This window comes from Cervus canadensis, chromosome 25 (genome assembly GCF_019320065.1).
Source record: "Cervus canadensis isolate Bull #8, Minnesota chromosome 25, ASM1932006v1, whole genome shotgun sequence".
Taxonomy (NCBI): Eukaryota; Metazoa; Chordata; class Mammalia; order Artiodactyla; family Cervidae; genus Cervus; species Cervus canadensis.
In genome coordinates, this window is record NC_057410.1 from 2,171,788 (window position 1) to 2,197,840 (window position 26,053).

The window sequence follows — 26,053 nt, forward strand, 5'->3', positions numbered from 1 at the left end:
CCCCAGTGCTGCTCTGACTTGCCTGTCTCCTTCACCCCAGGAGCTGTTGTTGCTCATGATGGAGTACCTGACCTACCACCTCCTGCCCCTGGATACTCTGCCACCAGCCCCAGCAGGAAGCACCCTCCCTAGCCCTCTCCCACCTCCAGTTCCCCAGCCTGACCAAGGCCATTCTCTGACCCAGCTCTTCAAGAACAGACCAGCAGCTCACCCCCTAGACAAAATCACTTCCTCTTTAATTGCTGTTGATGAAGATTCACACCACTTGCCTTGGAGGAGATGAGGGGGTAGTATCCCCTGCTGCCCCCGCCCCTCTTCTCTCCCCAATTACCTGGTCCTCTGCAAAATATTTTAGCCAGGAGAAAAAAAAAAAAAAGAAAAGACCGGAAACCACTGACACAGACGGCCCAAGGGCTGGGTTGATCGAGGGAGGCGGGGCTGGGCCAGGGAAATTCACCCCACCACCCCCTTTCTGGGGATGGGACAGGGGGGGTCTGGAAACCCTCCCAGCCACCTCACACCACCTTGACCCTGGCTGGGAGGGATCATGGGGTTGAAGGATGGGTCTGGAGCTGCTCCAGTGGGAGGGAGGGGCTGGACAGGAAGAATAGTGGGGGAGGGGCCCCACTGTAGGGGTGCCCCCGACCCCAGATCACCACGGGCGCTGCACAGTCACAGGGACGCCGTCACGGTCACAGACACTCACAACCCGAGAGCACCCCCGCCCCGCCCCACCCTCTGCCCACCCTCGGCTTCCCCTACCCTGAAACGCCCTCCCCAAGCCCTGCCCGCCCCGCCCCTTGGTTGGGGAACAAAGCAATAAATTACAAGGCCCCGCCCCAGTCCCCCTTAAGCCCGCTCTTGCTCCGTCCCTTCTCCCTCCCAAGATAGCAGTGAGGAGGGACCCAGGTTTTTGGCTCCCCCGACCCTTTAGCTTCCATCCATGGGTGGATGTGGGGGAACGTCCTGATTTCCACTCCTCTTGGTCCCTTTCACGGAAAGGGTTGGGGACCCCCTACCCCCATGGGCAGCAGGGGTCCTGCCCCTCGCTGCCCTTCCCCCTTCCCTGGGCAGTGAGGTTAGCATGGAAGGGGTAGGGTCCCCCTTATCGGCCCCAAGTCCCAGGGCGAGCCTTCCCGCGTACTAACCCCTCCCTGTGGCGTGGCGTCGCCCCAGGAGCCAGCCTGGGCAAATGCTCCCGCCGTGGGACAGTCGAACCCAGGCAGGACTTAGTCCTCTCCCCCACCCCTAGGGGGCGCGAGCGGGCACATCCAAACGGCCAGGAGCGTGGACCTCGGCGGGGGAGTCCCTCCAGCAAACACCCAGCGGGTAGACCCAGAGCAATCCGAGTGCGGAAACGGTGGAGAGGGTGCGTGTCAAGCTGGGGTCTCCATGCCTCGCTGGGGAGAGGGAAGTGAGTTTGTGTTTTCCGGGAGGCGCGGGGGCTGTGCCCTCTTGCAGGGATGGGGTGGGGGAAGAAGTGCTCCCGCGGGAACGACGTGCGGATCGGAGAGGTGAGTGGGTGCATCTGTCCAGCGGTCACCCGGTGTGGAGGTGCCCAGCCCGTGGGGGGGTGGGGGTGTCTCTCCGGCGGCGCAACTATACCAGCGCGACTGGGGCGTCGGCTCGGCCCACGCTGGCGGCGCTGCTCCTGCGGCGGGGGCTGGGCGTGGCGGTGATGCTGGGGGTGGTGGCCGCGCTGGGGGTGGTGGCCGCGCTGCCGCCCTCGCACGGGCAACCGTGCTGGAGAAGGATGTCGGCGCACAGCTGGCTCCCGGCCTGGCGGGCGTAGAAGAGCGCGGTGCGGCCCTGCGCGTCGCGGGCGGACACGTCGGCGCCGTACTAGAGAGGGCGGAGACGGCCGCGTCACGGTGCGTCCCCGGGGCCAATCCCCTCCCGCCGGCTCCCCCGGGTCGCCAGGCCCACTCCCATGGGGTGCGTTTGGGGATCTCGCCGCGCCCACTGCGCGCCTGCCTGTTTCCCAGACCGAGCCCTCGAAGCCCCCTTTACCAGCGCCGGTTCACCTACCCACAGCAGCAGCTGCGTGATGACGACGTGGGAGAGCTCGGCCGCCAGGTGAAGTGGGGAGCGAAGCTGCGGGTCCTCCACGCTGGTGTCGAGCGGCCCGTGCCGCGCGTGGGCCAGAAGCAGGAGGACGGCGGCCACGTCCTGGGCCTGCACCGCGGCCCACAGCTGGGGGCCCAGCGGTTCCTCGGAAGTGCCCAGCGGCGCCAGGAACAGCAGCTGTTCGTACTTGGCGCGAATCCATGATTCACGCTCCTCCCTGCAGGACCGGAGATCAACAGGAAAGGCTCTAGGGACCTCCCACCCCAAGACCTCTGCTCCCTACCCAGGGGACCCTCTTGGGAGCTGCGCACACTAAGTCGCCCCCACCCCTCTTCTGCACGCGCACCGCGAAGAGTCCCGCGTGGGTTTGACGCGGCCCCGCGTGTCACTCTCCCACACGCGGTTGGCCATGTCGTTGCCAATGGCTGTCAGCACCAGGGTCAGCTCCCGCGGCCAGTCGTCCAAATCGAGCGAGCGAACGCGGGACAGGTGTGTACCCAGGTTCCGGTGAATGCCAGAACACTCGATGCAGATGAGTGCGCCCAGGTTCAAGCTGGCCCACGTAGGGTCTGGGGAAGGAATGCAGGGGTCAGCTCCCTGGCCGAACAGCTGGACGGGCCACCCAGCAGCATTCATCAATTCCAGCGAACCGCACTCCCTCCCGGGTCTCTCCACTGCCCCCTTGTGCTCACTGGGGGCCCCGCAGTCCACGCAGATTGAGTTCCCCTTGGCATTCCGGATCGCCTGGATGGCCACGGCTTCGCTTTGGCTGTCTGTGCGCAGCTGCAGAAAGGGTTGGAATTAGTCAGACTCTCCCTCTGAGCCCTTCTCCGGACGCCTCAGACACTCACCTCTACTCTCCGCCCAACACCCGGCCCTTTACCTTGACCTTGCTGCTCTCACAGCATTGGAGACTGGCGAGGATCTGACTTTCGATGGCCTGAACCCAGGCGTCCCGCTCCTCAAAACTGGCTGCCTCGAAGTGCCACGTCTGACCAGTGCTGGACACGATCAGGAACTCGAAGTTTTCCTCTAGGTGGGGGGATGGGATGGGGTCATTAGGGACAGAATTCAAACAGGAGCTGCCTGGCCCAAACCATTCCTCCCAGAGATCCATCCCAAGCCCCTGGGAGTGGAGCAGAGTGGTTGGGGAAGCAGAGGGGGCGGGAGAGCAGGAAGCCCGCACATGCAGGGGAAGGCAGGGGCACCCCCACCCCTCTGCACCCCAGCTCAGCGCCCCACCCAGCTCCCCACTTGTTACCTGCTTTATAAATATTTCTTAAACTACCAAAGGATTTTAGTTTCCACATTTTGCGCTTGGCTGGTTTCCCGAAGCAAAGGAGATAGAGACAGAATGGAGAGCAGAACAGAGAAAGAGACCAAGAAAGGAGAAAAAGAGAGGCAGATGGAGAGATGGAGAGAGAGAGTGACAGAGAGAAAGCAGGACAGAGATGGGGAGAGAAAGCAGAACCAAAGTCAGTGGCCCCCGAGCAGAGAAGAGCGGAAGCCAAGAGCCATGAGAGGAGGCAGATCTGGAACCTGGGTCTGAGCACCCGGCAGAGAGCAGGGGCGGTAGGGACCGGGGATCATGACCAATGAGGAGCCGGGTCTCTGGGAGGGGAAGGGATGAACCAGGATCTGAGGGAACATGGGGAGGGGGGACAGGAGTTCAGAGGCCAGGGGTGAGGGGTTCCTGGGGTTCAGGAGGAGTCTCACGGGTCTGTGGGAAGTCACAGGGAGGCAGGAATGGAAATCACTGTAGTCAAAGGCTGTTGTGGGGGCTTGGCAATCAGAGAAAGTTATTGGGAACAGGAGCTGGGTGGGCAGACCCCAGGAGCTCAGGACCCACTGGAGGACACTGAAGTCAGGGGCCGAGTCCTGGGGGAGAAGGGGGCCTTCTGGGCACAGGGGCTGCGGTGTTAAGCAGAGTTGGGTCCGGAACAGGAACTAGAGGGTCATTAGGAGAGGGAGCGGGAGCTACAGACTTACAGGGGTCATTGAGAACAGGGGCTGGGGTCTATTGCCATAAAAGGCATTGGCTGGGGAACGGAAGGAAGCACAGGGGCCGAGGGCATCCATCCATTTTTCACTAAATAATGTACAGAGTGGTGATGATAGCCAAGCACTCCGCTCAGGCACCTTTCCCCTCCTGCAGGGTGACCTGGAGTTTGGGGGTGAGGGTCCAGGGTGAGAGTGAAACTGCCCCCCAGGGCCTCACCTTCAGCCTGCCCAGCCGAGCCTTCAGTTTTAGATGGTGTCGTCAACTTTTTCCTCCTCTGCTTCTTCACCATGGGAGAAGGAGGGGGTTCCCGACTCAGGGGGCTCAGGTCTCCAGATGGGGTACAGTCTTGGGGAGGGGAACACAGCTGCCTCAGCTGCCGCCTGCACAGATTCCCTGATTTCTCCATAGCCTGTCTCCCCTGAACTACATTTGGCATTTTAGGGTCCCCCTCCTCAGCCATCCCTCTCTAGGAGGTCCCCCTTGATCAATCCTGGGGAGAAGGGCAGATGAGTGGTTTAGAGTCAGACCTGTACTCAGATCCTGGCTCTGCCACTTACTGGCCTTGAGACCTTGAGCAAGTCACTTAATCTTCTGAGTCTCAGTTTCTTCATCCCTAAAATGGGGATAATAATCTTGACCCAACAAGGTTGTTGTGAGGACCACTTGTTACAATGTTACTTGCTATTTGTTTAAAAAACACATATTTCCAAACATTCCAAACGTTGATGGCTGGCTATGTGCTGGACAATGTTCTCAGTTTAAGCCTCAAAGCAACTCTCTGAGGTAGAAACTATTATCTCCATTTTACAGATGAGGAAACTGAGATGTGGAGAGGTCAAGTAACCTGCCCAAGTGGCAAGCCAGGATTCAAGTTCAAGTTCAGGCAGCTTAGCTCTAGAACCCACTTGTCTCAGCCATTATGCTAAACACGGTATGACTGAGCTTGGTGCTGGGTACCCAATCACTGCTTGGGGTGTCCACTTATTCACTGAGTCCAGCCTCCAAGCTCCCACCCCAGTTTTACTTCCCGCTGCATCCCTTCTGGACCTGGAACAACACAGTAAGTGGAGGGTGATTCCTTACTGACCGGTGCTGAGGGCTCGGGCCAGGTTCCGGTCTGGCTTCAGCAGGTGCTTGGATGTCTGGTCTGGTGGTGGCTGCAGGGAGCTGGGGCTGGGGCTGGGGCTCGGGGCAGGAGTGGTGGCTTCTGTCAGATGGGGAAGAAAATAAGTCCTCAGTGAGTCACCCAGTCTCTGAGTGACTCCTTCCGTGGTCCCTGGTCATTGCCCCCCTTCCCGTTTAACCAGCCCCAGTCCTCTCTTCCTTCCTCCTCCTCTGTTTGCGAGCCCTGGCCCCTCTCCTGCCCCCCTGTCAGCAGCCCCACTCACCAGGACCTTCCCCCATCTGGACCGTGCTCATGTCCTTGACCAGCCCGTTGATGCTGGCTGAGGGGCCAAAAGCAGAGATGGCCCGTGGGGGCCGCTTGCCAGGGACCTTGACTGTTGTTCGTAGTAAGTCCATCTCCTTGCCATGGGTACTGTGGATGTAATCCTACAGGAGTATAGGGGGTTGAGAGTGTAGGGAATGTTGGGTCCTCAGCGGTGCTGGGAGACAGCCAGTATTATGGGCAGAGAGGGGCTGGAGAGAGGGCTCTGGGAGCTGACTGGCTTGGGATGAGCCCAACAGACTGGGCCCAGCAGTGTCTCCCCCAGAAAGCATCCCTGAATGGCAGGCCAGACAGAGGTCTTTTCTCCATCTGCTCGCGCTGGACGGCAAGTCCTCGGGAGATGGATTTACATTTCCATCTGCAGCACGGGCACATGGTCGCTGCCTAACAGATGTTTTGCTCAAGTAAAAAGAAGAGGACCAGACTGGAAGAGCTAAACGTGCACCCGAGGCCAGCCACTGGGTCCCAGCCAGCCTCCGGCACTCACATTAATGCTGGGATGGTAGAGTAGGAAGCCATTACTGGACAGGGTCACATATTTTTTCTTCCATTCTTTGTTCAAGGAGTTGCCACTTCGCTTTAGGAGGAAGCTCTGAAGAATGGAAAGAGACATGTGGGAGAAAACCCAGTGAGGACCAGCTCCCCCCAGCCCGACCCCAACCCCTGGGCCACCCACCTGTTTGATGGGGATGGCTCGCCCACTTCCCGTTGTCTCTCCCCGACTGTCCAAGCTCCGTTTCTCAGAGTCACTGCCCCGACGATTCTGGAACAGTTATTGGCATCAATTAGAGGATGGATATGCTTATGGAAGGACATGGGAGACAGGTGAAGGGCCAACAGATTTAGGGACCAGGAAAGATAGGCAGGTAACAGGGGACAGGCGGATAGGGGGTTACAATGTCCAATACCGCAAAAAGGCTGGTCCTACGCTTGGCTGCCCGGTGCAGGGACCCTGGGGTGCTCAATCCGGCCACTGCAGCTGCCTCAGCCCGGAGCTCCCGGTGACCGACATTGGGTGAGGATGGGAGAGAGGAAGAGTAGTCGCTAGTGTGGCCCCCGTTACCAGCCTGCAGGCAAACGGAGGGCTCAGAACCGCCGAGGGGCCCCCAGCCTACCGGGTTACAGTTACATTGAGTGATGAGGAATTTGAGATATTCCCTCATCTCATCACCATTTATTTGTATTACCATTAATAAGAAAACTCCTCACTAGCGTTGTCACAGTGCTTTAGATTTTGCAAAGGTTGACTTCACAAGTATTATGCCATACAATTTTCCTGACAACCTTGGGATGTTTAGGTGAGTTGCTCAAGGACACTGCAAATGGTGTTTCAAACCTGGTTGATTTCCAGTCCGATGCATTTTCTACAAACTGTCGCCGCCATTTCCATCTGCCCTCACCCCCACAACTCCCTGGGGTTCTCTGTTCCTCTCCTTGGGTCGCCAGCCCCTCCTCTAATTCCCACCAGCCCTTCTTTGGACCCTGAAACCCTGACTCACCTGCCCGGCTACAGGAGTGGAAGCTGCTGAGTGGCTTGGGGAGCTGGGGAGGGACTTGCAGGCAGCCAGAAGCTGCTGCTGCTTTCGCAAGGTCACCACTTTCTGGGCCACTGGGGGAGGGGAGGGGAAGAAGGCATCAGCAGGGCAGATATCCAAGACCACCCTTTCGTGCCCAACTTTGAGAAATGCCCAGGAGATAACAGGCTCCAACTTCCTTGTCACCGTGGCCTTCATGCCACCTGTGGCCTTGCCAGCTCCTCCTGCCCAGAAGGACCTGTGGTTATTAAGCAAACCTTCTCTGACCTCCCTGGTCCCTCATCCGTCCCACACAGGCTCATTTCCTGTCGCTCACAGAGGGAGGCCTGGAGGTGGGACCTTGAGGAATATCCAAGTCCCCCGCTCCCGAACACATGCAGGGGATGGCCAAGCTCACCCTCCTGGAAGACCCGATCCACATTGAGCCCATAGGTTGCACAAGTCTCATAGTAGCTGCAGCGCTTCATCTCAGCACACAGGGCCCTGGCTCGAGCATCGCCCACCACGCGCGGGGAGGAAGCGCTGATCCTGTCTGAGGGGACGAGAGAGGAGTGGTGGATGAGGGGTCCCATGCCCACTCTGCTGCTTTCCTTTCTTCTGGGCTCTAGTCCTAGTCTGGGACCACTAGGGATACGGTATGAGACGATATCCCTCCTATGACCGGGTGTGATGGGAGCGTATAGCCTTTTCTGAATGTTGGGCCCAGCTGCATCACGAGCAGGCTGGGTGAGCTCGGTGTGCGAGTCTTCAAAGAATACTCCAGAGCTGACTGGAACGTCCTGATGAGGTCTGACGTGGCTGAGACTCCTGAGTGGCATCCCCCTGCCCTGCGAATTCAATGAGTCCTGAGCTGAATGAGGGGACACCTGGCAGCATGTGAACCGGGATGAGGCTGAACGTCCGTAGTAACGGGTGGGCTGCTCATCTGCAGCAGGAAGCCAGGAGGCAAGCCACAGGTGGAAGCAGCCACCTGCGGGACAGGCGTCCAGAAGGAAAGACCTGCCAGCTTCGTACAGGTGGGTCCTGGAGAAGCTTTCCTTGGCTCTGCTGGGGAAGAGGGCCTGGTGGTGGCATCAGGAAACAGCAGTGTGGGAACACCCAGCAGGTGACACCTCAGAGGAGGGCGGTGGCCACTGCAGCTGCCCTTCCTGGGGGGGTCCTCTTTCCTCTCTCAGACCCTGGGGAGTTTGTGTTCGGTTTAACGACTCTTACTTAGAGACCAGGCTCCTTCCGGAGGGTTACTGAAATCCCAGGGGCCCTGTCCACACGCCTTGCCGAGCCCTCATTGCGTTGGGTGATACACAGTCGCAACTCCCCTGAAAGCAGTGCCCCCCCAGCACCCCCTTACCTTGTGTCCCCACCAAAACCCCAGGGGCCCTGCCCACACGCCTTGCCGAGCCCTCACTGCGTCGGGTGATACACAGTCGCAACTCCCCTGAAAGCAGTGCCCCCCCAGCACCCCCTTACCTTGTGTCCCCACCAAAACCCCAGGGGCCCTGCCCACATGCCTTGCCGAGCCCTCATTGCGTTGGGTGATACACAGTCGCAACTCCCCTGAAAGCAGTGCCCCCCCAGCACCCCCTTACCTTGTGTCCCCACCAACGCCAGGGCAAGGCCTCCTCGTCCTTCACCCCGAAGGGAGCTCAGCTGCCCGTGAAGACGGCTCACGGCCTGGAAACTGTTCTCATCCTCCAGGCTGAAGACGAAAATCACAGCATCTGCCCAGCCTGAGAACTTGCGGAGGGTGAGGGAGCAAATGGATGGTCAGACAGGTCCACTCCTCTGGATGTTACTCCCAAGGAGACCTGGGAAACCAGAGGCCTCTCCTTTGGCCAGTGCTGACCCCAGCCCGCCCGCCTACCCCATCATCTCATCCCTCACCTTGGCATCAGGCGCCCCAGCTTCCTCTCGGATCAACACCAGATGAGTCTGTCCATCCACCAACATTTCTTTCTTGTGCTGCTCACCTGTCCAGAAGAGTTGGGAGTGATAGGAGGTCAGAGGTCACAGGTCACCAAATCTCCCCACGCTCCTTGTATTTTAGCTGTTGTGGCTGCATCGTTCCCCCTGGTCACCATACCTGCAGAGTCATTAATCACACTGCCCAGAGCCCTGACCCCAACCCTTAGCTTACTACGGCTCCTGAGAACTCACTCTCTGTCTTCTCCAGCACCTGGTATGAACCAGTCAGGAATCGGTGAATAAGCGATGACTTCCCGCTCCGGGCATCGCCCAGCACGCCCTGAGGGAAGGTTGTGGAGTAGAGATGGAAGGAATTAAGACAAGGCAGGATGACTGAGTCTGAACATTCCAGAGAACTCAGAGGGACTGGCAGTGTTAAGTCTTCCAAGCAGGGTTCTACAGGGCCTGGGTGACATCAGTCAGGAGGGCATTTGCGAGGATCAGGCCACGAGTGTTGTAAGAAATGATCACAAGCTGAAGAATGTCAATTCAGTGCCTTTTTTTTTTTTTTTTGGTGTTCTGTTGTTTAGGAAACATATCAGATGCATGTCTGGTGAGGGACATGTCACAGCTCTAGGCACTAGTTGGAAATTTTTACCCAGTTCTAGGCAACAGAACCTGAAGGGCTGAAGGGGAGAAGTCAGAAATGAGGAGAAACCTGGGAGAGGATCATGGACCAGCAGGAAGAAGGGAAACTATAGAAGAAGTAGTTATGAGGATGTATCAAGCCCCGGGAAGGCGCTATGAAGCTAGAATCTCAGGAGAACTGGAAAGCTATCCCCCATTTTCATAGAGGGAGGGGAGGGAAGAGGTGATGGTGAGAGCTGAGAGTGCCAACGGCAGGGAGATCAACCTTCACACAGACAAGGAGACTGGGTTACCTACCAGGCGCAGTTCAGGAATGGAGCGGCTCAAAGTCCATTCCTGGCTATTGACCACAGCTTCTGTAACAGAAAAGGAGTCTTAAGAGGGATACTCCAGGCCAAGGAGGGCTCCCAACCCTGTTACCCCTCCTCCTTTTGTAGTTGCCCTGCCTGGGCTGGAGAGCTGTGTGGAAAAGCTGAGTTGAGAGTGGTCCCCAGTCCTCCCATCCTAGTCTCTCTCCCCACAGCTGTTGCTGCCGCTCAGTGGTTGCTTAGCAACAGAGCCAGCAAGACAAAAATACTTCAGCGGGCATCTCCCTTAAAACACATCCCCAAACGTGAGTCCCTGTCCCAGACTGGGGGACCAAGGCTCTGACAGTGACGGGGTCTTCCCTCTGGAAGGCGAAAAGGTGTCCTGCTTACCAAACTGACTGATTCCCAGGGTAAATCCCCAGAAAAAGGGACTGGGACATAGGAGGGAGTGGGTCTGCCTCAATCTCCCTTTCATAGGACAGAACCTGAAGTGAAGATATCATTCCCCCTTTTCAAGGTCAACGGCACTGTGGCCCTGACCCCTCCCCACAGCCCAAGGAATGGAGCTTGGATTTTTCTATACCCCCCGCTCATACCCTTCTCACCGGCACCCTCCAGAAGAACGATGGGGAACCGGGCTCCACTCCCAGGCCGAGAGAAGCCACCGGCCTGGGGAGGGATAGGGCGGGGGGCGGGAGAGGAAAGATGCTCCTTCCGCCCGCCGGGTCCAGCCCCCGCGCCTGACACTAGCCGGACGTTCCCGGGGCGCCGCAGCTGCGGCGGGAACTCTGGGATCCGGAGCCATCTGCTCCCACCCGCTCCAGAGCCAAACCCCGGGGGCCGCCTGCGCTCCCGGACTCGCCACCTCTCCCGGGAGTGTGAGCTGAACCGAGACGCCCTCACCTCTCTCTTCCAGAAAATAAATAAATAAAGACAGCCCCCCCCCCGCCCCCGCCCCCGGAAAAAAAAACTACTTTCTCCGTACCCCCTCCGAAGTCTCCAGGGGTAAGAATTGCCTTTGCAGCAGTTCCACCCCACTGAGTCACTCCCGGTCAGGCCCCCTAGGAATTTCAATGCACTCTGGGGCTGGGGTGGGCGGCGGCGGGGAGTGAGGCTACCTATCCAACCCCTCACTTCACACGCAAGTGTTCAGCACGTTCCCGCCCCCGCGCACTCCTGTACTGCCCAATTCGCATTCCCTGCATGGAAAGAACCCTGTCCCTTCCTGCTAGAGGCCTCACCAGCCTGCTCTCAGCCCAGCAAAAGACCTGTCCCGGGCGAGGACTGTCTGCAAGGTCACTCTGCTGCCACCCACCCCAAGTGCTCAGGAGAAACTGAGGCTTCCCCACCCCTTTCTCCCTCAGTAACCGTCTGGGCAAAGCAAAGCCGTTTCCATGCTCCCAGAGGCCAGCTGAAGCTGGGAGTGGAGTCTGGGGCCTCTCTGGGAGCAATTTCCTACAACCATGCTGACCAAGGGCATTATTTATCCCAGAAAGCTCTGAGGCTTTCTGAGTCCCTCTGACATCGTCGTCTCCCATGTCCCACAATGCCTACTCACCCCGCTTCTAGGACCTCTTATCCTTTTTGCCCCAGTTCTTGGCAGAGAAATGAACCTGGCTCATCCGTCCACCCAAGAAGCTGCTCTCCGTCAGCCCTACACACCACTCCTCCACCCCGAGCTGAGCATTCCAGGTGCCCTCCCCTCCCTGTCCTCAGGCCCTGGGCCTACTCACTGGGAGAGGCGCGGAGCTCTGCACCCAGCAGCTCCCTAGACCCGCTGCTGGAAGACAGGCCTGGGGGTCCGGGAGGGGGCCCGGGGCCAGGAGGCCCGCCTGTGCTCTTGGTAAAGATGCCGCTGATAAACTTGAGCATCTTGCGGTCCCGAGTGGATGCTCGGCCCCCCTCCCGGCCCCGTTTCAGCCCGGGAGCCGGAGCCTCCAGAGTGACTGGAGTTGCAGGCCCGGTGGGCAGCGCGGAGGCGGCGGAGACGGCAGAGGCGGGAGCCAGTGTGGCTGGGACGGTCAGCGGAGGAGGAGAGCCGGCGGGCGGTCCCGGGTGCAAGTCACTGTTGTCCAAGGTCTTACTCTTGCCTTTCCGAGGGGACAGCTTCCCTCGGACTCCGGGCCCAGCCCCGACCCCACCAGAGGTCGTGGCGGCCGCTCCCCCTCCCCCGGCGGAGCCGGCGGCGGCAGAAACTCCAGTCCCGGCGCTGCTCTTTGACCCCTTGACCCTGGGCTTGCCCTCGCTTTCGGGCCATGACAGGCGGCTACCGGCGCCCTTGCCCCCGCCGGCTTTGGCGCCACTCGTGGTCACGGTCTTGCAAGGCTTGGGAGCAGGCGGAGGAGGCGCCACCTTGAGCCTCCGGCTGCCGGTGCCGGGGTGCGGGGAGGACGAGCCGGGGACGCCGACGCCCGCCCGGCCTTCGGGTTCCGGGCCCCCCCAGCTCGGGCTGCTGAGCAGGGGGCGCCGGGAGGAGGTGGGGGCGCCCCCGGGCTTGGGGTCTGGACTCAGCCCCCCGGAGAGCGGGGGTCCGGGAGGGGCGGCCCAGAGGGAGAGGCGGCGGCCGGGAGCCGGGGAGACGGGGCGGGCCGGGCTGGCCGGAGCCGGGGACAGGGCGAGGGGCTCGGCGCCCCCGGCGCCCGCGCTGCTCGTGCTGATCCACAGCGCATCCTGCCGGTGGAAGAGCCGCTCGTGCCGCTTCTTGCCCGGCTCGTCAGCGCCTCGGGGGCTGCCGGGATCCGCGGTCTCGGTACCTCTGGTCCCAGGGGCGCCGGCTGCGGCCGCAGACGGAGAAGGCGGCGGCGGAGGCACCGACTCGAGCTTGACCAGGGTCAGCGAGATGAGGTAGGTCGTTGTCCGGCGCTGAAGCGCGCCCGCGCCCCGGCTCATGGGGCCCCGAGACCCCCGAGCTGGGGAGGGGAGGGGACTCCCCCGGACTGCCTCAGGGGGGCCCGGCCATGGGGCCGCCCTGCTCGCTGCCCCCAGCCCCCGGACCCCGCTGAGCCCCCGGCCCGGCTCCGCTGTCGCCGCCGCCGCCGCCGCCTTCGCTTGCGCCCCCCTCCCATCACACGGGGCGCCCCCTCCCCATGCTCCCCGCCCTGCGCCCCCACCCCGTTGGAACCCCGGGACCTTGGTGCTGCTCCAAGGAGGCGCGCCGGACCCTGCACCCGGCCTGGGTGGGGGCGCTGAGATGGGCGGGGGAGGGCGGGGAGGACTGTAGTGGGGGCAAAAGGGGAGAGGGAGGAAAACGGGGCAGAAAAGAGGAACCCGGGGCTGAGGGAGAAGACCGGTGCGGGGGAGGCAGGGGCGGGGAATGGGGACTCGAGGGACAGGGGCCGCGGATGGGGGTCGGAGAGGGGGTCTTTAGGAGGGTGGGAAGCTAATGGGGCTGGTCGTGCGGGGGATTCGCAGGGGCGCGGGGAGGATGCTGGGCATGGAGATACAGGCGCCGGCGGGGGAGGAAGGAGGGAAGCCGGAGGGGGTGGGAACCCACAGGTCTGGGGTCCGGGAGAGGAGGGGAGTGAGATCCGGGCGCAGGGTCCGGGGGGCTCGCCGGGGCTCGGCTCGGTCCGGATGCGCGCTGTGTCCGGGCGCTCCCCTCACAGTGAGGAGGAGGCGGCCCCCCGCCCCCCCACCCAATCTCCCCCCCACCTTCTCTCCACCAGCACGGCTGTCTGCGAAGGCGGTGCAAAATCCAGGACTGGATTTCCCTCCCAAATCCTGGGCTGGATTTCCTGGGACTTGGACTCACCTACTCCAACATCGAGCCCCCCCCCTCCCCAGCACACCTCGGTTAGGGAGCGCTACCGTTGGGTGTGGCCTTTAGGCTAGAGAGTAAAAATCGTTGTATGGGTGGGCAACCCCCGGCGAAAACGGAGCAAATTCGGGTTCACTGTCAATCGCGGGGAAGCTGACGTGGGAAAATGGGGAGCCTTGAAATCCTTTCCCAGGACCCCTTGTTTTCCCCAGGTACTTGCACGGGTTCCTCTTCCCACGACCCAGCCCCGGCACCCACCCCCACCTTCCACACGCAGTGCATTGACTGGGCCATGACTTGAGCCTAACTGTCCCAAAGTGAACTTGGAAAGTGTTCCCCGGGGATGGGGACAAACATGGAACTTAGCAGGGTGGGTGGAAGGAGGGGCTGCCTCAAGTGGAGAGAGATCTACGGAGTGGAGGAGCCCGGAGGAAAAGTGAGTCCCAAGGCTCCAGCTTGGGGTGGAAGGAGAAAGAAGACGTTTGCAGATCGACACCACCCCCCATACCAAAATGCATCCGGTCTCCATAGCAACCGTAGCTCCAAGAGCGCCTCAGAAAGAGCGGGGATAAGCAGAGAGGAGGCTCCGTGCGTACGGTGGGTGGGGGGACCGGCCGGGCAATGGAGGCGCCACCTTCACACCTGGTTACACACAGGCCGAGCGTTTAGCGGCCCAACATACAGACCCCCTCAGCTGCGGCAGAGGGTCCAGGCCTCCTCTGAGTCCCATTCAATCTCCTGAGGTTTTCGGGGGTGGGGCTTTTTCCCCGAAGGTTAAAGAGGAGATAGAATGAAAATGCTCGGTGTCCTCCAGCCCTTTAGGGACCCTGGAGTTAAGGCTGACTGTCCTCCAGCCCAGGGAGAAGGTTGAAAGGGCTAGGCCGATGGAAGACAGACGATGAGACGGGCAGGTGTGAGGCACCAGTCGAGGGAGGCCTCCCTTTCAGCCTTGAAGTCCCCTCCCTGGGACTCGGGGAGTCTCAGCGTTCCCCTAATTTGTCGTCCCACCCTCCTGACGCAGCGGAGACTATAATAAGTGCTGCCGTGGGCGGCTCTTGGAGGCAGAAGCCAGCGGCATGCTGGGCCTGGTAGGGGATGGGGGGGGGGGGACGGTACCAGGATGCTGGGTGCCCTTTGTTCTCCCTGAAACTTGTACCCAATCCCTCCGCGGTCCTCACTCAGCACCCACCAGCGCCCCACTCCCAACTGCAGCAAAAGGATGACACCATCCCCAGAACCGAAGACCCTTCAACAGCCTTTTCTGAAAGAGAGGGTGAAAATGTGTTGCTTCTGCTTAATATTCCTTCCTTTGGTTGTCTCAGTTTTCCTTTATGTTCAATGGGAGCAGAATCCTGTCTCTTAGAGTGGAGCGGAACAAATTACTTAGGAAGAGTGGTTTTCTCAGAGAGTTTAGCCTCCACCCTTTCTCTCTCCCTCCTCTCCATAGATAAGCTGTGTTCCTCTACCTGGACTGAAACTCTTTCCTCCCCCACTCTTTTTTTTTTCCCTTAAGCAGCTGGTGGAGCTTGCAGTTCCTCCCTAGGAGGCCTCATGGGGCCACTCCCCGCTAGGTCTCCTTTTCTGACCCCTTTAGGGAAGGTATCAGCTGTAAGTCTTGGAAAAGGTGGGGGAGAGATGGTGAGGGGGTACCAGTGGAAGAAAGGCAAAAGGAATGAAACTGTTCCCTTAGGAACCTGAACCAAACTGTTCCTTCCCCAAGTGAACCGAAAGTTCCTTTCTGCTGGCCTCTACTATCAGAGGGGTCTGGCAGGAATCATCCTTGATGGAAAGAACAGTCTCTTGCCCACTCACCCCCCACTGCAACCCCCAGATAGGCAGCTAAGCGTGGAGAGCCTGGAAGAGACCAGGGTGCAATGGAGGATATGCTTCACCCAGACACCTTTAGTGAGCAAAGTAGCTAGCTTTTATTGGCTCTCTGCAGCTTCAGAGACAAATTAAATGACGCCAGACCAGAGATGACCTCCAGCTCCACTAGTTCCCTAGTGGTGGGGCCTTGTAGATAGAGAGAAGCTACTCCCGCCAGGGCCCCACCACAGGACTGAAGGCTGGGGTGGGCAGGAGGATGTGGCGGATGGTGTTGCCATGGCAGCACTTCCTCCCTGTGTTGTCATCACTTGCTCTAATGGCACTAAGGAGGTAGAGCGGAAGGTGTGTGTGGGGGGAAGGCAGGAACAGGAGTACGGGGAGGAGAGGGGACCGAGGAGAGACCTGGGGACTTCTCTGCACTTTCAGCTGCACAGAGCAGGCTGTGTGAGTGTTCGCGTGTGTCTGGGAGCCTGAGATGCTCTGCGTGGTGTATTTCTGGTATGCATGTGTGTGTGTGTGTGTTCGCTCTACAGCTGGAAAACAAGAGGTCACTGATCCTTCGTGGGTCCTGGGAATGACCACATTATCCGGTTCTGGAACCTCCTGTCCCAAACTGCTTCCTGCCCCAGACTCCCCCAGCAGGGTCTACGTCTGCCATGGGTCTGTCACGGCCTGTCTTCCTCATGCTCACCCACTTCTCCATTGCCGAGGTCAGCTCAGCAGTGACCTTTATTTTGATCCCCTGGGAGGAGGAGCAGAGTCGGGGAAAGAGGAAGAATGATACCTCCTCTGTCTTTTTCCATCCTTTCCACATGTATTCTTCCCCCAAGGCCAAGCTCCATCTTGGGAACCAGAAAGTGGCTGATTGGGAAATGATGGATGACGCGGCAAGCCCTTATATGCCCCTGCTGGTCCTAAGACACCCAAGTTGGGAGCAAATCCTTCTCTTACCTCGTACGCTGTCCAGCGAGGCTTGAATGCGGTCCCGAAGTTCAGGGTCGCTCACCCTGTCTGCCAGCTTCCTGAGGCGGTTTAGGGCCTGCCTGGCCACCTCATGTCGCCTGACTTCTGCGCGAACTGCAGCCACGGCCAGCTGCCTCTGGGCATGCATGTTGCCCAGACCCGTCTTGCTGGGCTAAGAGCAACCACTGTTCCCGAAGCCCATGGCCCCACAGCCCCCAAACCCCAGAAGGCCCCTCTGCTCAGCCTCAGAACACCCCTCCCCTGCCCGCCCTTCCGTCTGTCTGTCGACTTCACTTCCTGACTGGTGAGTTTCAAACCCACAGCCTGGGTCAGCACTACCTCCTGCATCACCCACCCCCTCTAGCGTTGGCCCGTCAGCTCTGCCCGCCAGCCCCTGCCACAGCTCCCCAGCCCGGTGGATGGAGAGGCCTTAATGAGCATCCGAGGGCCTCCTGTGGGAGGTGGCTAATTAAGACGGGTGTTGGTGAGGGGAGAGTGTGGCCTGCCGGGTCCCAGGTGCAATCCCAAACTCTTGGTGACCTACAGGTTTGTGTGCATTCTCAAACCCTCACAGGAATCCACACACACTCGGCCTGGCACCTTTAATGCCCTGCATTCCAGCTTACAGCTGTACTCCCCACCTACTCTGCACATCCAAAGGGTTCACACACTTAGCATCTTGCAATGTAACCCTCAGTCGGCTACCCCACCGCAACCACCTCCTGCTTGAAAGGGCCAAGTAGGCACAGGGAGAACAAGGTATGGAAGACAGTAAGCCGTAACCAGACAAAACCAGCAGGCTCCGTGTTCACTTTCATAATAACTGACTTGTCTATAACACTTAATAGTTTACAACACACTTTCATATATACTGACTTCACAACAGGCCCAAGGGGTAGGATTTTTATCCCTATTTGGCAGAAAAGGAAACTGAAGCTCAGAAAGGCCAGTAAGAAGTGACACAAAGATACGGATTTAGATATTCTGGTTATAATTCTGGTACTTTTCACTACACTGCCCAGCTAAGATGCTTGCCAACCAGCTTCCCCTATGCCTGATACCACTGTCCTGTCCTTGATTTAGTCCCTGAAAGAGGGTGGGTGCAGAATTGAAGGACAGAAAGAAGACGCGGTGGGGGGAGGGAGTGAAGAGGAAAACAGTGGGTTAGTTTGATGGAATCATTTTGTTTCAGGACTTAAACCTTTCTGGCCCTGCCAAATGCCTCTTCTCCTGTTTATCTTACTGATACTAATTTGTGACGGACGGGGGATTTTAATATATGAATGTGTAGTTGGAGATAAGAGAATTAGAGTTGGGATTACCCACTGGAAACTGTAAAATAGTCCAAAAGAGAACTAGCAGTGAGTGTTTACTATGTGCCAGGTAACCATTCTATATATATTCTAAGCATTCTATAAGTATATTGACTCATTCAATTTTCACAACACAAGAGGTAGGTGTATGGTTATTTATCCCCATTTTACAGATGAGGAAACAGGCAGAGGGAGCTTAAGTAACTGGCCAAAGGTTACACAGCTAGTAAGCCGCAAAGTTGGAAGCCCTGCGGTCTGACTTGCGCGGTAAAATGGTGCCACTTATGCGGTCATAGACTCTAAGTACACACGAATGTAAATCATTCTGTAAGGCTGAAGGGAGGTTTTTCATTTGTGTTCCTACTACGACTGCCTCTTTCTTTTGGTGGAAAGAGGAACTATGTCTTTTCCTATCCCCATGCAAAAGGCGGCGCGTCAAAGCATTTATTCCTTAATAAACAGATATTGATCAACCACTACGCCCGCCCCTGGAGTGAAAATGTGAAGGCTCCGCCTTCCCCTGATATTTATTCATATTCCAGGCCCCTCCCTTTGTCTTTTTTTTTTTTTTTTTTACCGCGCAGGATCAGGCATGTGCTCTGAAGACTCCAGCACACTCATGTGCGTCTTGTGGTTTTGTCACATACAGGAACGCGCCGCTCCGAGGCTGCTAATTTTCATACTGAATTTCTAGCATGTTCACACCCCATCAGGAGGGGATGTGTACTAGCGGACGCACTTGCAAAGATGAGCATGTTTGCTAGGTGGCGGTATGCCCAACCTGCGGCCTCTGTGGCCAGGCTAAACAGCTGAGTCTTGCTTCTCTGGGTGTCCCCGAATGTGATGCAATAGTAGCAAACGAGAGCGTCATCATGAGGTCATTGCGGGGCAAGGGGAAAGGGGCGGGAGGGCCGTCCCTTGAGGGGAGGAGCCCTTTCACCTGGCCCCTGAAGCACCTTCTCTTCACCGGAGTTTCCCGAGAGCCTCCTCCCTCGGATAAGTCCTCTTGCAGCCGCCACCACAGAAAACTCCGTTTTCAATCCGGGGTTTTGAAATTTAGGCTCCGGTCCCTATGAGACGCTCTGGAAGCCCTGCCCCCAGTTTTAAGTTTCAACCAATAAAGAACCTAAAGGAGGAGCAGGCAGGCGGGCCAGTGACGCGATGCAGATTGGCTGGCATTCAGTCCACCGACGTCCTAGATTAGGCCCGAGTTTCGCCAATCCAAAGGCGGGGGTGGGACGGTGCAGGCGCAGAGGCTTGGGTTTGGCTGGACTCGATTTAAAGAGACAGAAGCTGTCGGGGTCCAAGAAGACGGTCCGCGAGACCGTCCCCCCAAGTCCTTGGGACCACTTGGGTCCCCAAAGCTGGGGAGATGGTTTGCGGAGGCTTTGCCTGCTCCAAGAATGCGCTCTGCGCGCTCAACGTGGTCTACATGGTGAGGTTTTAGAGGTGGGGGGGAAGCTCCAGGGCGGAAAGGCCAGTGGAGAGAATGTCTAGGGGACTTCGGATGGGGAGAGGGATGTACTGGGGTTCCGGGAAGATTCCCGGGAACTTCCGGCGACGAGGGGATTCCTGGAGACTTCCGTGGGAAGAGGGGAGACTTCCGGTGATCAGAGCGTTTATCTAGGGGTGGGGGGGTGGTGAAGTGAAGGCTCATCGTGGGGCTCAAGGCCCAGCCCTCCCTCTTCTGAATTTAGGCTTCTCCCAAATGGAAGTGATGGATGAAGCTAAGTGTTCCATTTTATGTTCATACACTTCACGCTCCCTGCCGCCTCTCAGCCCTGTTCCAGCCGTTCTGACCTCTGACGGGAGTGGTGTCCGGGGACGGTCCTGGTCCTGGTCCTGGTCCTGGTCCTACCTCCTCTCGCTCACTCACGCAAAACTCAGCTCTCCTTTAGTGTCCGGCACCGCTCTGACCTCGGCCCTTGGCGGTGATGCACACTGGCGCTCTTTTGAGATACACCCTGCTGTTTCCTGTAGCTGGTAGGCTTCTTGCTCATTGGAGTGGCTGCGTGGGCCAAGGGCCTGGGTCTGGTGTCCAGCATCCACATCATCGGAGGAGTCATCGCGGTGGGAGTCTTCCTTCTTCTCATCGCGGTTGCTGGGCTGGTGGGCGCTGTCAACCATCACCAAGTGCTGCTTTTCTTTGTATCCTGACCTGAAGGGGCCGGGGCACCGGGCTCCTGGGAGGACTGTCAGCTAGGAAGTCAGAAAGCAGGGCAGGAGACCTCCGGTGTTTGGGGGGGTATGTCTCCTTGCCCCCCCTTATACCATACTCTATGAAACAAAAGCCAGTGATTTTGTTTTCAACTGACATAACTGTGTCAGTTCTTTGACTAGATCAGATTGTTATTATAGGTGGACCATAAAGGAATCTGGGACTTTTTTTTTTTTTTTCTCCATAACTCTTCCTCTCAGTACATGATCATCCTTGGTTTGGTCTTCATCTTCCAGTTTGGAATCTCTTGCTCATGTCTGGCTATTAACCTAAGCAAACAGGTAAGAAGGTGCCCTTTCAAGTACTCACTCCCCCCCCCCCCCCCAACCCTCTAACCTCTTGACTCCTTACTCTGTCTGGCTCCAAAGATCATTCTTAGAGCCACTACTTCCAGAGCTGTTTGCTTCCTTTGGGATGTCCGGCTGACCGACCATGAGCACCATCCAGAAGGAAGTGGATAGTTTCTGTGTCTGCACCTTTGCTTTTGAAGGACGTTAACTCCCTTTGCTTAAAAAAGGAAACTGAAGCACTGGAACTGGAACTGGGGTGAAAATGTAGGGGATTCTTAAGGTTAGCAGCATCAAATGATTTCCTTCTGCCTGTATCCTCCAGACAGATGTCATCAATGCTTCTTGGTGGGTCATGAGCAACAAGACCCGGGATGAACTGGAAAGAAGCTTTGATTGCTGTGGCTTGTTCAACCTTACAACCCTGGATCAACAAGATTATGCTTTCTGCACTGCAGTGAGCTGGCATGGGAGTGGGTGGGGGGGTGGCGGTGGTCTGTGTGATAGAAAACTGGCTAAGGCCGATGCTCACATTGGCAGATTTGAGCTTGTGATTGCCTGTCTCTAGCAGCTCACTCGTACTGGGGCTGTGTGCTGGTAGCTGGGGGATGGATACAGATTCTAGAGAATTAGCCAAGTGAGTCCAGTCTATAGGATACTAATCAGGAACTGGAAAATAATTCCTAGAGTCATTCACCATAGTTACGATACAGCACCGTAGCATCAAACATGCATGTGTGTGTTTTTCCCTCAGGTCTGCAAGAGCAGGAGCCCCACATGTCAGATGTGTGGAGAAAAATTTCTTAAGCATTCAGATGAGGCCCTGAAAATCCTGGGGGGTGTTGGACTCTTCTTTAGCTTCACAGAGGTAACATTCTCTAGTTCCCTTATATCCCTTATGCCTTCTCTACACCTCCAAGTCTTAGCCCCAGATTCATAGTTTGTGCGTATCTCTTTTCTCTCTGTCTACAGATCCTTGGTGTTTGGCTAGCGATGAGATTTCGGAATCAGAAGGATCCTCGAGCCAACCCCAGTGCCTTTCTATGAGACTCTGGATCCTTCTGACATCTCTTCTGCTGTCTGCTCTCCCTAAGCTTTTTTTTCCCCTTAAGGAAAACTTGGGGTCTCTAGCCCTTTTTGTTTGAGAAAAAGGAAAGGCCCTTTGCCATGTTCCCTAAAGATGACTGAACAGTTAGGCTTTATGCCTTGATGTTTTACTGGGAGAAAGATTATAAGGAATAAAGAAAAACCCTTCTTCCTTCTTCTCTCCCTAAGTGGATATGGGAAGTTTCCAGGATTACGTGAGATGGGATGGGGGTTGGAGTCATTCCTGGCTGTTTCCCCTCTTCTCCCTTACACATGCTGGACCACCTCAACACATCTTTGCTCCAAGGGTAAATCAGGGACAGATCCAGAGAGAAAACTACCAAGAACTCTTGTAATAAGGAGGACCTGGTTGGGGAAGTTCAGTGAATATAAAAATAAAAACCATTTAAACTCTATAATCAAAGAAGCCATGTAAGTGCCTTTTCTTCTCTTGTTAGTTGAGGGGCTCCACTGACTATGTAGACCCTGTGATCTAAAGATAATCTGCAAGGAAGTTCCATCTTCCAAATGGGTTTTTTTCAAATCCCCAAATAGTAAAGCCAATCAGAGGAAGAAACATTAAAAAAAAAAAAAAAAGACCATATTTCTTTGTTTTGTTTGTCCTGTATAAAAAAGGATCCCAATATAAAGGTATAAAGAAGGAGAGAACAAGGGACATACCCCTTGGTGTAGGGACACAGGATAAGGATAAGCCTCAAAAGGGTGGGAGGGGAATGTCGTTAAGGCAGTAAAATATTGTCTGTAAAAAGTTGGAGGAGGAGTCGCCACAGCTTCAGAGGTGAAGGCAGAGGTTGCCTTCTCAGTGGTGGGGCTCTCCACTCAAGTGTTCAAAGGAAGGGAAATTTGGTGGTCTCTCGCCTTGGTTCTGTTCCAGCCATTCCGTTGCTCATTCTGCGTCACCTTCTGCCTTGTGTAGATAAGGGTGCTGCAGCGCTCGGAAGGCAGAGATTCGCTTGTGTGGGTTAAAACTCAGCATCTCCTGAGAAGGGACACAAAGGTCAGGAAACATGCAAGAAACAAAAAAGACTCCTGCTTACCTCCAGCGATAGCTAGAATGGGTGATCTTCTCTATCCCTCTTGTGGACAGCCGTTCAAAACAGTAAAAAAAAAAAAAAACCAGCCCGTTCACTGACAAGTCTCTGTATCAACAATGCACTTGGATTCCTTTTATCCTGCTCCATTTCCCCCTACTGGTGGCTCAAGTGGTAAAAACTGCCTGCAATGCAGGAGATCTGGGTTCAATCCCTGGGTTTGTAAGATCCCCTGGAGAAGGAAATGGCAACCCACTCCAGTGGGCTACAGTCCATGGGGTTGTAAAGCGTCTGACACGACTGAGCGACAAACGTGATTTGCCCCAGCAATCTCTCCCAGTGCCCATGCCTGAGTCTATTACCAGCAGCAGCTGTGCTCCAGATTCCTCCAGCTCAGGGACCACCGACTGCACTGGCCGGGGCCCTCTGGGGGAAAAGGCTCCTCTGGGTAGAGACACATCTCGGGGCCAGTCATCCTCTGGGGGCAGTCCGATCAGGCTATGGGGAACAGGAGAATTCTGGTCAGGAAGGCCCTTTTCCAGCCCCCATCTCCAGGGGCAAAGCCAGCTGCTATCAAGGGCTCAGTAGAAAGAGGACTCGAAATGCAAAGTTCTTCCCCCTTGCAGGTCACTTACTCAAAGATTTTGCCTAACTGGTCAGCTTCAGAGTTTCCACAGAACAGAGGCCTAAGGTGAAAAGAGACATTCATTCCGGTAGCAGTCTTTCAAAGACAGGGTGGTAGATGACTGCTTAGTGGCTCAAAACAGGGCGTGAAGAATAAAGGGCTATGAAATTCCTAATTCTGAAATTCCTAATTCAGAGTTTCCGGCTATGAACAAGGTGGCCAGTAGTAAGTGGAAGAGCGGGCAGGGTATGGGTGTGGTTTATGAATAAAAGACTGGGGAAATTAAAAATGTTTGGGATACTTGGGCCCCATACTTTCGACGAAACATCTCTGCGAAGATACAGCCAACGCTCCACATGTCCACGGGTGTTGCATATGTAGACTGCAACAGAACTTCCGGAGCGCGATACCAGAGTGTAACAACCTGATAGGAATAAGTAGTGTGGATGAGAGTCCTGCAAGTTATTGCAAAGCACATGAAAAAACACGTTCCTTCTCAACCGCTATGGGCAACCACTCTTCTCCCCCAGCCAGATCCCATCCTGGCCACCATCATTCTACTGACCACAGGGGTAAGGGCCATCTGGTAGCTGTAGATTCTGGCCAGGCCAAAGTCAGCCAGCTTGACTGTCCCACCACTTGTCACCAGAATGTTCTCTGGCTTCAGGTCTCGGTGAACAATGCAGTTGGCATGAAGGAAATCCAGGCCTCTTAGAAACTGACGCATCAGATCCTGGTTTGGAAGCGGGAAGTACAGAGAAACTGGGAACCAGGTGCCACACCTGAAATTACAACAGAAACTACCACGAAGGTCTCAAGCTACCTCTCAGGGTCTGCCCACCCTACTTACCTTTATGGTCTCCACTGGCAAGCCTGGTGGGGGTGCCTTATCCAGATACGTCCTGAGGTCTTGGTCCACATGCTCAAACACCAGGGTCACTTTGGTCTCCCGGTCAGTCCGGGCTGTGGCACAGACATCCATGAGCCTGGCCAGAACAAGTGGTCACTCGCTGAGCAATGGTCTCGGACCGACCGACCGGGCCTCCCCTACCTCCTCGGGGTTCCCACGCCTCTTCCGGCCACCACTCCACATCTACAGGTTAGATGTGGAGTCTTTTTCCTTTCACGACCCACTCCCACCCTTCCATCTGCTTCTCACCTGACAACATTGGGATGCTCAAAAGCCTCCAGACGCCGCAGTAAGGCCACCTCCCGAACGGTGCTGATGGGCAGGCCCCCTCCAGCACCTCCTCCATTGGGGACTCTTACACTCTTGAGGGCCACAAAGTGGCCACTGTGGGGGTCACGGGCCTTGTACACTGTCCCATAGGCACCGACACCAATTTCAGCCACTGGCTCATATCGGGAGGTAGCCATTCTCAGACCAGAAGAGAGCCTACAATCACAGAGGCTCAATGAGCCTGCAGCAACAAAGCGACTCCCACGAAATACATCGCACAGACAACACCAGCAGCATCCCCGCACTTCCCTGAGGGCAGCCCCCTGGGTAACACAATAACCCCAAACCCTCCAGCCACGAGAGGCCCTATCACTTTTTCAAAAATGCATTTTCCTTTGGGACCACCGAGCCCGACACAAGGGAAATCCCATACGACACACCCCCTACATCAAAGACCCAACACCCAGTTCCTGAAATTACACCTCCCATCGGCCACAAAGGAACATTATCACATCCTGCCCCACTTCCCGCCCTCGAGCAATCCTTCTATAACCAGCCCGCGTCGGACGCAGTGGGGGGCGAGAATGGTCCCCATTCCTGAAAAGGGCTACGCTCACCTCGCCCCGTGTCAGGAGCTGCGGGGTCGGCCCGTTATCCGGACCCCGGAGCCGGTTCCTGCAGCGCCATACACTCGAGGTCTGTCCTGGGCAGCTGGACGCTACGGGCCCGACCATAGACACAGGCCGCAGGCTAGAGCGGCCCCCTTTACCCCCACCCTCACCATGTGACCAGCTGCCAAAGAGGCGCGCGGAAATCGGAGGGGCGGGGCGAACGCCGGACGTTCGGACCACGTGACCAGGCTGCTCATGCGCAGAGGGGCAGCCGGGAAGCGGCTTTGAACGCGAAAGGGGCGAGGAGGGGAAAGAGGTGGAGTAGAGATGATACCACGTGATCTGTTGCTATCACACGTGACCGCTTGACATTGCTTGGAGGAGCAGAGGTGTGGTTACGCTGAAGGGCACGTGACTGGCTGCCTTAACTCTGGCTGGGGCTGTGGGGCGGAGGGGCGGGAGAAGAGAGAGGGTGGAGGCCAATGCGGTGCCATGGCAACCTGGGCCACCCAGGATTCCCAACTCTGGGCTGCAGGCCGAGCCTGAGTCTCACTACCCGTCTCTCACTCTCTTTAAGCGGGGAGGTGGGTCGAGGGACGGGAGGTGGTGCTGTCGTCTTTCTGCTCCATCGCCAGCGGAAAACATGTTCTCATTTGTGTCTTTGTTTCATTCATTCATTCAGCAAATGTTTACTGAGTCCTTGCTTCCTAATCGGGTGGAGAGGGAGGTGGGAGGGGGGGATCGGGATGGGGAATACATGTAACTCCATGGCTGATTCATGTCAATGTATGACAAAACCCACTGAAATGTTGTGAAGTAATTAGCCTCCAACTAATAAAAAAAAAAAATTTTTTTTTCGTGTCTCGACCTTTTTTTCAACTAGTGATAAGGTTATCTATAAAGATATAGTCCCATATTTTATATGTGGTCATGTAAAATAGGGAGTAGGCAGTGCCCAGTTCAGTTCAGTTGCTCAGTCGTGTCTGACTCTTAGCGACCCCATGGACTATAGCACCCCAGGTTTCCCTGTCCATCACCAACTCCCGGAGCTTACTCAAACTCATATCCATCGAGTCTGATGCCATCCAACCATCTCGTCCTCTGTCGTCCCCTTCTCCTCCCGCCTTCAATCTTTCCCAGCATCAGGGTCTTTTCTAGTGAGTCAGTTCTTTGCATCAGGTGACCAAAACTATTGGAGTTTCAGCTTCAGCATCAGTCCTTCCAG

General features: G+C 56.8%; 3 protein-coding genes across 5 annotated transcripts; 1 reads left to right on the forward strand and 2 right to left on the reverse strand.

Moving 5' to 3' along the window:
- Window positions 1-215: 215 nt before the first annotated feature.
- On the reverse strand, window positions 216-16,719 carry AGAP2 (ArfGAP with GTPase domain, ankyrin repeat and PH domain 2). 3 transcript variants are annotated; one of them, XM_043446493.1, is made up of 19 exons: window positions 11,643-13,668; window positions 9,899-9,957; window positions 9,206-9,293; window positions 8,933-9,018; window positions 8,638-8,785; window positions 7,449-7,583; window positions 7,016-7,125; window positions 6,425-6,583; window positions 6,193-6,279; window positions 6,004-6,108; window positions 5,458-5,620; window positions 5,157-5,276; window positions 4,286-4,414; window positions 3,329-3,388; window positions 2,951-3,099; window positions 2,760-2,850; window positions 2,414-2,636; window positions 2,029-2,284; window positions 216-1,842 (listed from the first exon to the last, which is right to left on the reverse strand). In XM_043446493.1, exons 1-19 carry the CDS (start codon window positions 12,796-12,798, stop codon window positions 1,600-1,602), a joined length of 3,567 nt encoding a protein of 1,188 aa, XP_043302428.1. In that variant the 5' UTR covers window positions 12,799-13,668; the 3' UTR covers window positions 216-1,599. The 3 variants fall into 3 exon arrangements, with proteins under 3 accessions (XP_043302428.1, XP_043302430.1, XP_043302429.1); XM_043446495.1 differs by lacking the exons at window positions 3,329-3,388; window positions 11,643-13,668 and adding an exon at window positions 16,445-16,719; XM_043446494.1 differs by lacking the exon at window positions 3,329-3,388 and having other exon boundaries at window positions 11,643-13,667.
- Window positions 16,720-18,873: 2,154 nt separating this feature from the next.
- TSPAN31 (tetraspanin 31) lies at window positions 18,874-21,776 on the forward strand. The gene is made up of 6 exons (XM_043446514.1): window positions 18,874-19,204; window positions 19,750-19,917; window positions 20,188-20,268; window positions 20,600-20,731; window positions 21,029-21,142; window positions 21,247-21,776. The coding sequence occupies exons 1-6, from the start codon at window positions 19,142-19,144 to the stop codon at window positions 21,319-21,321; spliced, it is 633 nt and encodes a 210-aa protein (XP_043302449.1). The 5' UTR covers window positions 18,874-19,141; the 3' UTR covers window positions 21,322-21,776.
- Window positions 21,777-21,968: 192 nt separating this feature from the next.
- Window positions 21,969-25,037, reverse strand: CDK4 (cyclin dependent kinase 4). Its single transcript, XM_043446507.1, has 8 exons — window positions 24,835-25,037; window positions 24,197-24,433; window positions 23,888-24,023; window positions 23,603-23,770; window positions 23,352-23,461; window positions 23,048-23,098; window positions 22,775-22,910; window positions 21,969-22,360 (listed from the first exon to the last, which is right to left on the reverse strand). The coding sequence occupies exons 2-8, from the start codon at window positions 24,412-24,414 to the stop codon at window positions 22,268-22,270; spliced, it is 912 nt and encodes a 303-aa protein (XP_043302442.1). The 5' UTR covers window positions 24,415-24,433; window positions 24,835-25,037; the 3' UTR covers window positions 21,969-22,267.
- Between the last annotated feature and the right edge of the window lie 1,016 nt (window positions 25,038-26,053).